Here is an 11223-nt window from a genome sequence, read left to right as displayed (position 1 = left end):
ATTAAGTTTTCTGATTTTCCACAGGATGGCCACTTCCTGCCAATCTATAGTAAATCCAAGGAATTTCTAGGTTTAAAATGGAGTTCGGTTCAAGTTTCTGGATCCATATCGAGCTACGGTAGCTCAAATTCAGTCATTCTCTGATTCTAGTAATGGTTAGCACATTGCAGGGCCAAGATATGGCCTCCAAGGGCAAGGCAACACTGTGAAGTTTAAAATTGGAACACAATCTTACATCTGAAGTATCGAAGGAACACAAAAGTGAATTGAATAGCACAGGGAATTGACAATTATTTCAATTTTATTTCTAAAATTTTTGATAACAAAAGTATTTACAATTATATACAGCACATTTTTAGTTTCTAGCAAATATAACTTGACCACAATCATACACACATTATTACATGATTAAATGCCCCTCTCGAGTATTTTCAATGGCACTCAGGAAAAATAACATACCAGTAGGGATTTCTCTAAAACTTGGTCTGCATTGTATCTGCTTCATTCAAACTGACAGGCCCTACGACTTTGAAATAACTAGCCTGGATGGACCCGATATCATAGACAGGACATAAAATCAGTACATTTAACATCTTACTTCATCAACAAATTTCAATAATAAAAGGTTTGCAAATAAATTTGTTCTCATAAGCCGAGCTGCAATATGATCAGAATCAGCAGTTAACACAGGCCCCTGGCCGCCTTTTCCATTAAATCTGTGCCCTTTTCTACAGCCTTCTCTGTAGTAAAAAATATATTCTCAATACCTAGTAAAATCCACTAGTCAAAACCAAGTACCCCATGAATTCTTTGGCTCAGGGCCTATGAGTATGAGGCGTTAATGAAGAACATTATCATCAAAGACTCTTAACACAGTAAGGAGCATGTATGCATTATACGGAGTCATACTAGAATCATGAGAAAGTATCAAATTTCAGCATTCTTGTAAACGAATTGTCCATGATTTAAATGTGAAAAAAACCTTATTATACAGTCAGTAGGTTTTTACTTAAATGCATCGAAACTTCCATTGACGAGTGTCCACAGTACAACACAAACAGTATTTTCACAAGATAATTTATACAAGCCAAATTATAAACACAGGTTGAAAAAATCTGACATACAAGATGAAACTTATACTATTTCCGAAATCCTTTTAGAATCGGGTATATATTGTTGAATGCTTCGTAGATTTCTGATCTTACTTTTGCTCCTGTAAAACATATGATAAAACCTTGTAAGTTATATGAAAGTGACGATAATGATAATACACAACAAAGATTCAAATTTTGTACCGGGTATTTTCTAAGTATCAAAATTATTTTACCTGTAAGTACAACTTTTCCGGACACAAATATCAATAGTACGATTCTAGGTTTCACCATACGATAAATGAGACCAGGAAATAATTCCGGTTCGTAACTGAAAAGAAAGTACAACATTTATCAATTATTTTAAACTCCGAATTTGAAATATCTAATTACGGCGCAGATTTCAGATCCACGTGAAATACTCACCTTGAGAATTGTCCGTGCCTTAAAACTAAACCTTCTAAACGAATCGGAAATTTAACATCGCAACTACCAACCATGTTCTGAATCTTAAAATCCAGAAACTTTGCCTGCAAAAAAATCATGCCAAGAAGTTAGGCAGAGCAGAAAGTAAGAGATTTCAAAACGTTTGATTTCAGGAGATAACGGTCTTAACGTTCTATCATAGAATGACAGAAATATAATTCAAAGCTATAAAATTCTTGAGGATTTAAAAACAATACTAACCGGAAATCCTAACTTCTGAACAATTCTAGCATATTTCCTGGCAGCAAGTTTCGCTTCTTCTTCGCTGGAAATGAAGCAAGTAACTCATAAATATGCACAACAGAAAATAATAATAGGAATTTTTCGCACATGAATACAGCAATTTTGAGTGACCTCTGACAATGAGACAGTGTTTATTACCTTTTGGCCCCGGTGCACACCATTTTTCCTGAGCTGAAAATTAAAGCAGTTGTTCTTGGGTCTCGAATTCTCATGATGACCGCTGCGAAACGTTTCGGGTTGTATTCAGCATTTCTAGCGTGGAGGGCTATCTTTTTCAGATCTAGCTTACACCCTAAGTTTACGGTGCACACGATATTTCTGCAAGCAAATATGAAGGTTTAATGGCATTGGACCATTGATATCTCTCTAGAGGTATTGCAGCCATGTGCTTTTTCCAAGGGATTAAACATTACGGACCATCAATGTTTGTAAATCCCCTGGGGCCGGTCTGGAATCTTTTTGACATTGAACTGACGAAACTACTTACTGAAGTTGCGGTACTGGGACACCAGATGCCTCAGTAGCAGGTGTGGCTGGTGTCATCGGTGTAGCAGGTGTCGCCGGATATAGACCACCAACAGATCCAGGTGGAACCATTGACATGGTATTTGGAGCCACAAAACTTCCAGCAGTCATCATTCCTGGAGGAGCTAACATATTTGGCTGAAAAAAAAGTTTACATTAATATATCAATAAGATATATGTGGTGAATATATACCATCGTATTTTCTGCAGGGTTTTTCTTATAACTTACATGCACCGGTTGAGGCTGACCGAACGAAGAGGTAAATGGGTTGTCCATGGCTTAATCGTTATTCGCAAGAGTAATCTGGTTCCCTGGCCCTAACCTGCAAAAATCATTTATAATTATTTAGAAGGATTTTGGTGGAAGAAAGTAGGCCTGGCACTTAGCAGCAGGAACTGATCGGCGGTAGATGCCTGGAACGTCTATTCGTCCAGTTGGTTCTCCAACACTCCAGTGACAGTTGACTCGTTGAGCGAGGAAGGATTTCATGAAGAACAAACTTCATAATCGCGCTGTTTTCCTTCTAAGGGATTTGGACTGTATAGGTACATGGCCTGCCTTCTTTAATCATGAATTCGAAATGACTACGAAAATCTTAAAGCTTAACTTCGCTCACTGCTCGGCCAAAAACGTAATATGTGGTAATAATTAAATAATAAAATCTTAATTTGTCTTGAATTTAAACATTAAACTATTTTAGAATTATATTTTCGCACCAGAGAAACTGAAGAAAATTTGTCACCGATTGAGACGATAGATATACAGCTATTGATTCGCGATTGGCAGCATTAAATTCATTCAGTCAGCGCGTTGTTCACGTTTAAAAACACAAAAAGCGCATTTTCACACCGAAAACAAAACGTCGAAGGCCTTGGTTATTTCAAAATCGACAGCGCTCGTTTTATTGAATTGAACACAAATTCAATTCAATATATTGTTTCGGTTACGAACGGATCTCAAGGACGCGGATGTGCGGTGCTAAGCAACAGCGTTTAGTAAAACAACTTCAGTTTCATTTTCCTCTCGTAAATTGTGTTCAAAGCACGCTTTATTAAACCATGGCTACAAGTCAAAAAACGAATGAACTAGGTAACGTTAACTAACTAACATTTTGCATTGTGTAATCTGGATTTCAGGATTTTGCCGTCTCAAACTCGAAGAGAATTGATATTCATGTTGTTGATTCTTTTATTAACAACACTGTCTGACTGAAGTCTAAAAAATCAAAATTCAATTAACTTTTATTGGTTAATTTTTAGTTTAGATTATTAAGGTTGCGCACGTAAAGTTCCGTTATAAAGTACCTGCATCGAATTTTGTATGAATTAATATTTGATTGAATAGGATGGATGTATTTTGCGCCTCCGAAACCAAAAACTGATCCACCAGCACCGCCAGTTGATTATGGACTTATGTCTCAGATACCCGGATTAAATGAAATACCACCTGAAGCCGCTGATGAAGGTCAAAGAGGATGGATCAAAGAATCAGATTCAGCATATATTCGCCTTGCTAAACAAGGTGGCAGACAAGGTACTAAAAGTATTTTAAACTTTAAGTATTACTTAGGATACTTAGAATGTATACGCATAATTTGACTTATAAGTAACACTATAAGATCCTGCATGACAAAATGAAAAATGAGTTGGAAAGGTTTCACTGAGCTATAGTTTATTTCAACGTTTCAATTATATCCTAATAGTCATCTTCTGCAATACTAAAATAACGGAAAAATTATGATCTTTAATCAAAAATCAATGTGTCCTGTATGTTATGGTATTTTTATCCGCAGACTTGCTACAGTTTCGCGATCCAAAGCCTCGTTCAAATGAACCGAAGCCGTACGCCAGATGCGACTGGTTTTATCAAGAGGATAACGCCCTCCACGAACAAGAAGCTAAAGGGGATGATGTTAAGAAGTAAGAATCACATCCTAAATCGGCAGGCAAAATGTTTAGCAACTGAAATTTTGACCAAGATCTGATCAACATCATGTTTGATACAAAAGGACGTCTTGTTTATGAAATATGTGTATAAGAAAATTTTTTTTTCTTACCGGGTATATGATAAAAATATGATCAGTTTTGTGACCAGCATTTTAAGTTGTTTAGTATCTAGCAGTTGTTCCCTTCTCAAACAACTAGGGAAACCGTAGATTTTCTGGGATTTAGATTAGGATTTGAACTTGTATTGATGGTTGAGGATGTTACCGGTATTTGACATGAATGACCAGTAGAATAACCTGAAGTTTTAATCTTTTTCATGTAGCGACTATGAGTTCCTGCTGCCGGACTATATGGTTCACGACACCTATAAAGGTAATGAAAATGACAACGAATCACAGACTGACTTCAAACCACAGCGGTGCCCTTATGCAGCGGATAAACAAACCGTTTATGAACGTGAAGGTGAAGGCGTCACCGATAAAAGAATTCGTATCCCTGAGATAAAGAAACCGGGATTTGGTGTACGAGCCGACAAAATGAAAGATAAACCAGTACGCAATGTTACAATAGCCACCCCTAAATCAGCGAAATCTTCAGCTGGTAGAAAAAAAAATGTGTAAGTTTTATTGTAAAATTGGGACTTTGCATCAAACAATTAAACCAGTACGCAATGTTACAATAGCCACCCCTAAATCAGCGAAATCTTCAGCTGGTAGAAAAAAAAATGTGTAAGTTTTATTGTAAAATTGGGACTTTGCATCAAACAATTAAGTCTATAGAATGAGATAGATACCGTAGTCAGGTATCAATTTGTCGTCGGCAATTTTCTATACAATATAAGTAAGTGTAATACAAAATATGTGACTGCAAACTTTTATTTATTCTATTGACCTATAGGGTATAAACTGCTTACTTGGTGATTGTATGATAAATCCAGGGTCAAATTAATGCTATATTAGTTCTTGAAATGAAAGTTACCATTTCACAGGTATAACAGCCAAAAGATAGTTTGCAAACTTCTATGAATTGGCAAGAAATTTTATTTATATGAATTGAGTGACTGAAATAGTATAGGATGTGCAGAAAGGGACTGAAAAATACTGATGAATTGAGTGAAAATATGAATTATGATTATTACAAAATTATAAGTGATTTGGACTTCAAAGATTTTATGAACTTAATGGATACAAATTAATCAGCTGCAAATGGATTTGAATGTACTTTAAAAAAATTTGTTTGGTTTCATTCAGAGAACCGACTGGAGAGGACAGAACAACAATGGCAAGAATAATTGCTGGATCGTATGAACAAATGTGGTATGATAAACTTCAAGAGAAATTAGACCTGGAGCATAGTCACAAACCGAAAGGTGCAGATGGTAAACATCATATGAAACCATCAAAATCCGAAGCTGGAACAAGGAGCGAATATCAAGAGGTGTTCAGTGTAGCGACTAAAGATTCTCGCAGGTATGATGGCTTATTGCTAAGAAGCTATTTTGGTGAATTTTCATAGAAGTGAAAAAGTTAGTTACACTGTTGCTTTCATGCGTATTATTTTAGACCAAAATACGGACGAAGAGCCCAGAGTAATGACGGTGGAGATGGGGTCAATCTGAAACAAGAGATGGCAAAAATAGAAAAAGACGTAGAAAATATGTTTAAATTGAGCAAGTAGGTATTTTTTGGAAATCTTCAATTACCGGTATTAATTGGTTGATATACCATTTTCGATTTCTGACTAATAGACACTTCTTTTCAGATTCAAGAATGTTCCTGCAAAGGTTGATACGAACATAGGTGGCCATTCCGTTGAAGTGCCCTCTTAAGAAAATTGCAACAATTTTTTTCAATTTCTAAAATAACTGAATGCATCGATGTATTGTATAATATTCGCATGTGTCGGCAATGAATATTCCGCTTGTTAAAACAGCAGAAAATGTATTTGTGGCATTTATGTTCATGTATAGGAGTATTTGTATATTTAGTTTAAAGGATTTTATCTGATTTTACTTTTATGGTACCGGTATGAGAACTGTTAAATTTGCTTATATTTTAAACAAAGATTAGAAAAGTTTTAGCATATGTTTGTGCATGATTGTGTTATTATAGCCATGAAGCTGTTTTTCTGTGCATGATGGTGTTATTATAGCCGTGAAGCTGTTTTTCTAACTTCCAAAATCATCTGCCATTGACCTCTTTAAATCCAGAAATCATTCATGATTTTATCATTTTATAGATTTTTAAGATTTTACATATCATTATCCACTTATTACCAAAGTGATTTGTTGAGAAATGATTTTAGAATTATTAGAATGTTAAATTTCATCTTATATTGTTAGTTAATGGCTTTATAAATGACATGTTGAACCCTCCTGCCTGTATGTACTGCTACATTCCGAATAAAAATGAATTATATATGAAGACGAAATAAAAAATTTTGTTTCGAAATATTTTTAAATCTGCGGTGTTGCTAGATTGGTGGATTTTCAGGATTTTGACTCCGTACTTTAAAATGGTGCTGATAACAGGATTCGAACCCACTGGTTCTTATCTGATTATGAAGAATACGAATAAGTTATTACTGTATGTTATAGAAGGAGTTCTCATTGTTTTGTTTTTTTGGTCTCGTAAAAGGTAATTTACTCTCTTGATTTTGCATAAACGACGAATTTGACTAGGAGAAATTAATTGTAATAACTGTATTATTGATAATATTAACATCGAAATGTGGTGGTTCATTCGTGGAAAAAACTTCATCTAAATTGAAACGGAGCTATCCTGACTATGTAAATTCAATTCCAATGTATATTTTATTGTACTAATTATTACAATTGTGGTAAATGGCATCTCGATTTCGATCTAATTTATTGTTTACAAAGTACCCTGTTTGAAAATATAGTCAAGCTATTTTTGATATAAAATTAAGTCAGTTGCTTTTCTAGTTCTGCACGACTGCATCATGTGTCGTAGTTCGCTTGCTAACCTGGCTGGCTAAAAGGCTAGGGCAAGGCCTATGCTCTTCTGCCTGATGTCTCCTTAAGATTCAGTTATTCATTTTAATTTCAGTTATCATTAGCCTGTTATAGACATTCACAACATCATGCTGGAGGGTCAATCTTACAGGCAGCTCATGGAAAGCTGCGCTTCTTTCAACGTGCATTTAAAAAATGAACGAAAAACAAGATTGCCATTCATCGATACCCATACGGGTGTAGCGCAGAATGATTGTTATCTCTGGCACAACAAACAATTCAGATTGCAAGGTAAATTACAAGTGTAGTCGTATGTTCATGATTGGCCTATTACTTAGATTATTTTCATTCAATACTGTGAGTTTGTTTACTCAGGTGTCAGTCCGTATCAGATATACAGTTATCCAGCAAGAAGGTGGAAAAAAAAGAAGCGTGCATACTTGGAATACCAGTCCAGAAAGAGTGGCGAACTTGATTCAGGTAGTTAATATGTTTTCCATGACCAGAATGATTGAATAAAGGTACTGAATATACTGGTCTGATCCATGTAATAATGTGATCATCGTTTATCTTATATCTTACAACAGATATGCATCAAATCAACACGGTCGAAAATCCGGCATTGAAAGATGATCAAGGGGGTGAATACGATCAGATGGTGAAAGAATCGGGCTGGTACGAGGACCTCGACGGGTTCAGCGATCCACCAGACGCTGGTGAGATGGAGGATCGTTTGTCCGATTACAGCGACTATGAAGAGACTTATAAGAAAAGACGCAAAAAGGGAACCAGGGTAAGATAACCGTTGACTTATTCAATCATAGTTCAGTTGATTCAAGTTAATGAATATATATTTATATTGTATAATGATTATTTGTTCACTGGTTTGGGTGCTTCTTAAACTTGATGATAGGCATATATTTTTAATGTGTATCTCCCAAAGCTAGTATTGCTACACCTTGTTTGATTTATAATGAATTTGGTAAATTTCGATTGTCGAGCATTTCGGACCACTTTTTAAGTGGGATTTAAATATTCCTGTGTGTTGTAGGGCGGTGGAAGAGGGCGAAAAAAGAATCTCGAGAAAGAAGCATTTCCTGAAGAGAAAGAGAAGCCATTTGGATGTGACAGTACGTATCAATACATGGTACCCTCATAGAGTGTTTACGAATTATATATACATATATATTAGATCTACTATAAATGTTGTTGACCTTTTTAAGTTAATTCTTTCATTTATACGCAAAACATTTATAAAATACTGTTTGTATTATTGATTGGTTTCTGTCGATGAGAATCTAGACAACTCCGACTGAAAATATACAGATTATGGGATGGACGAATACTATTTTCGCTGTTTTATTTTTCCAGGGCAGTCAAACGATATCTTACATATAGATATATATATATATTTGTTAGATTTTATGTTAGTAATTAAGAATGGAAACGATGATTATATCTCGCCACAAAGACATGAAATAACATATATTGATCATTGGGGGTAATTTCTAGTATGACTGGGTTTATTATTCTTTACACATATATTCTCATGATAATTTCTCTCCGTTTAATATGTACGATCATTTTCAGTGTGCGGGGCCCGTTACAAGACGAGACCAGGTTTAACTTATCATTTGACACATTTTCATAGCGGAATGGTCGACGCCCACGATGAATCTAGTGCGCCTTCGCCTAAGATTCCCTCGACCATCCCGGCCACGTCTCCAGTGGTTGATGAGGGTATTTCGTATTTACAGTATCAAGCTTTGCTTCATAGCTTCATTCCCGTGGTGGTATTCTAACTGTCGTTGATGTGCGAATTAATCAAATAAATCAATTTCAAAAGATATGATTACACGCCCAGATTTGGTATGATTTGAGATTTCACAGTGGACTTGGTCGATAATTGAAAAGAACTATTTTAGTCCGAGTCGAATTGAATCACGAGGGTGTCCTGCTATTTGCAGACTTTTTTGAACAAACTGAATAAAGTTTGTTCTATAAAAGTTCAGACTATTAAGATATATGTAATTTCAAAAATTCAAATAATACAACATTGAAATAGCTTCACTGATCTGAATTAATTGATGATTTATATGTTAGTCGCACACTAATGATGCATTTCATTATGTCCCTTGTCGCCAATGCTTGCTTGTAGTGCTTCAATAAACACTGACTGCTCTGGTGCTATAATATATATTACCGGTATTTAATTTTGCGAATCTAACCACTGATTTAGGTGCACAATAGTGGCAGGAGTAGCTGTTACTCGGATAAAGCTGAAGCCTATAAATGATATAACTGCCTGAGTTAATGAAACAATTTGAGTTTACTGATTGTTCTGAGCATGGATGTTATAATTCACTAATAACCACTTGCTATGACATTTAGCTTATAAATATAATGTCTTGAGTCTTCTAATTTATACCAAATATTTAGCAATGGCTCTTTTCAGTTCTAGTTCACTGGGTTGTTTTGCACATGTTTAACGCACTTATCCCTATCCGCTGTCAGAAATTTGTATCAGATTTGTGTTCCTTCCTCTGTGTTACTCATTGTTTCTTACTTTATCAGGCTATATATATAATTTGATAAGTTTTGAGGTACATGAATATTTGGATTTCAGGTAGGCCTATGGTGCATCCTTTCATATTTTGTGCCTGTATCTTGGTTGCACTTGATTTTCTCTACCAAGCATGCTTTATGTATAATTCATGAGAGAATCTGCACGTTTGCTTGTTGATTTCATCCTCGCTGGCCAGGGTTTGATTGCCGCCCGCCGAAAGCTCTCACCAACACAAACCCTGGCCGCACTCAATGAAGGGTTTGCGGCCAGGGTTTTTGTTGGGTTTGACTTACGGCAGGTGGCAATCAAACCCTGGCAATGGCAAGCAAGGTCAAGGATGGTTGATTTAAAGACGAATTTCTTTGAATTTGCTGAAAGTATGGGCATTCTCAATTCAGATCGGCATACACTTTTCAAGCTATTTTCAAATCAGCATATTGTTCAAATTAGTGAAAAAGCTTTTTCTTACATCAGTAAATATACTATAATTCACTCGTATAAAGGCCTTATATACGAAAAACGTCTAATGTGTGAAGAGTTTCTCATGTTATGAATTGCTAACATTTTCAGGCAAACCCGTAACTACAAAGGACCCTAGTAAACTGAATGCGAGTCAGTACTGTGACTTCTGCCTGGGCGATTCGGCTGAAAACAAGAAAACGAATCAGCCAGAAGAACTTGTATCCTGCTCCGACTGTGGACGATCCGGTAAAGAGATCTTCGAAAAATTATTTCGAATTGGAGGCTTTCGAAAATGGGGAAAAATTCAAAAGAATATTCTGTAATTCTGTTATTTTTTGTTCACAGGTCACCCTTCGTGTCTACAATTTACTGCGAATATGATTTTGTCTGTGAAGAAGTATCCGTGGCAGTGTATTGAATGTAAATCATGTGGATTGTGTGGAACATCAGATAATGACGTAAGTATCATTAAAACATTTGTGTAAATGTGTTATTCAAATTGATGCAGTTTTCTAATTCAGTCACACTTTTGACATGTAATCTTCCTTATTTTTTGTTCAGGATCAGCTGCTATTTTGTGATGACTGCGACAGAGGATATCACATGTACTGCCTGGATCCTCCTTTATCTGAGCCTCCTGAAGGTAAGTTTGCGATCAACATAATTCTATTTTCAGCTCATCAATACTGAATATACCATATATAATTTATCGTTATTCTCTTTATACAGGAAGTTGGAGTTGTCATTTGTGTATTGAAGAGTTCCATGGTGGCAAGAAACCATTGGCAAAGCCTTAGACAGATACACTAAAGTGTCAGTTACTATTCAAATAAGTGTGCAAAATTTCTGTTTGTAAAAAATGTGTGAATAAATAGCTCAACATTACATATTCCGTAATATCAAATCGATTTTTGTTCATTGGAATATAT

At 35.6% G+C, this 11223-nt stretch overlaps 3 protein-coding genes across 4 annotated transcripts; 2 read left to right on the top strand and 1 right to left on the bottom strand.

Moving 5' to 3' along the window:
* Positions 1–340: 340 nt before the first annotated feature.
* LOC141902502 (uncharacterized) lies at positions 341–3228 on the bottom strand. 2 transcript variants are annotated; one of them, XM_074790276.1, is made up of 8 exons: positions 3089–3228; positions 2575–2668; positions 2308–2483; positions 1959–2138; positions 1779–1842; positions 1518–1621; positions 1328–1422; positions 341–1213 (listed from the first exon to the last, which is right to left on the bottom strand). In XM_074790276.1, exons 2-8 carry the CDS (start codon positions 2620–2622, stop codon positions 1140–1142), a joined length of 741 nt encoding a protein of 246 aa, XP_074646377.1. In that variant the 5' UTR covers positions 2623–2668; positions 3089–3228; the 3' UTR covers positions 341–1139. The 2 variants fall into 2 exon arrangements, with proteins under 2 accessions (XP_074646377.1, XP_074646370.1); XM_074790269.1 differs by having other exon boundaries at positions 3063–3221.
* Positions 3229–3310: 82 nt separating this feature from the next.
* LOC141910858 (uncharacterized protein C7orf57 homolog) lies at positions 3311–6715 on the top strand. The gene is made up of 7 exons (XM_074801716.1): positions 3311–3435; positions 3691–3879; positions 4139–4265; positions 4615–4908; positions 5543–5761; positions 5855–5965; positions 6054–6715. The coding sequence occupies exons 1-7, from the start codon at positions 3405–3407 to the stop codon at positions 6118–6120; spliced, it is 1038 nt and encodes a 345-aa protein (XP_074657817.1). The 5' UTR covers positions 3311–3404; the 3' UTR covers positions 6121–6715.
* A 148-nt stretch (positions 6716–6863) lies between these two features.
* LOC141905061 (zinc finger protein ubi-d4-like) lies at positions 6864–11184 on the top strand. The gene is made up of 10 exons (XM_074793796.1): positions 6864–6928; positions 7361–7557; positions 7642–7746; positions 7854–8059; positions 8318–8396; positions 8857–9006; positions 10403–10540; positions 10640–10752; positions 10856–10937; positions 11024–11184. The coding sequence occupies exons 2-10, from the start codon at positions 7395–7397 to the stop codon at positions 11089–11091; spliced, it is 1104 nt and encodes a 367-aa protein (XP_074649897.1). The 5' UTR covers positions 6864–6928; positions 7361–7394; the 3' UTR covers positions 11092–11184.
* The last annotated feature ends 39 nt before the right edge of the window (positions 11185–11223 follow it).

Source organism: Tubulanus polymorphus, chromosome 1, assembly GCF_964204645.1.
Source record: "Tubulanus polymorphus chromosome 1, tnTubPoly1.2, whole genome shotgun sequence".
Taxonomy (NCBI): Eukaryota; Metazoa; Nemertea; class Palaeonemertea; order Tubulaniformes; family Tubulanidae; genus Tubulanus; species Tubulanus polymorphus.
The sequence above is the reverse complement of the archived record's forward strand: the minus strand, read 5'-3'. Positions and strand labels throughout refer to the sequence as shown.

Coding starts and splice junctions, on each gene's coding strand:
- LOC141905061 (XM_074793796.1), top strand. CDS start 7,395: ATGCTGGAGGGTCAATCTTACAGGCAGCTCATGGAAAGCTGCGCTTCT. Junction 9,007..10,402: donor GTCTCCAGTGGTTGATGAGG/GTATTTCGTATT, acceptor TAACATTTTCAG/GCAAACCCGTAACTACAAAG. Junction 10,541..10,639: donor CTCCGACTGTGGACGATCCG/GTAAAGAGATCT, acceptor TTTTGTTCACAG/GTCACCCTTCGTGTCTACAA.
- LOC141902502 (XM_074790276.1), bottom strand. CDS start 2,622: ATGGACAACCCATTTACCTCTTCGTTCGGTCAGCCTCAACCGGTGCAT. Junction 1,843..1,958: donor GTGTGCACCGGGGCCAAAAG/GTAATAAACACT, acceptor CTTCATTTCCAG/CGAAGAAGAAGCGAAACTTG. Junction 1,423..1,517: donor AGGCACGGACAATTCTCAAG/GTGAGTATTTCA, acceptor CTTTCTTTTCAG/TTACGAACCGGAATTATTTC.
- LOC141910858 (XM_074801716.1), top strand. CDS start 3,405: ATGGCTACAAGTCAAAAAACGAATGAACTAG. Junction 3,880..4,138: donor TAAACAAGGTGGCAGACAAG/GTACTAAAAGTA, acceptor TTTTATCCGCAG/ACTTGCTACAGTTTCGCGAT. Junction 4,266..4,614: donor AAAGGGGATGATGTTAAGAA/GTAAGAATCACA, acceptor TTTTTCATGTAG/CGACTATGAGTTCCTGCTGC.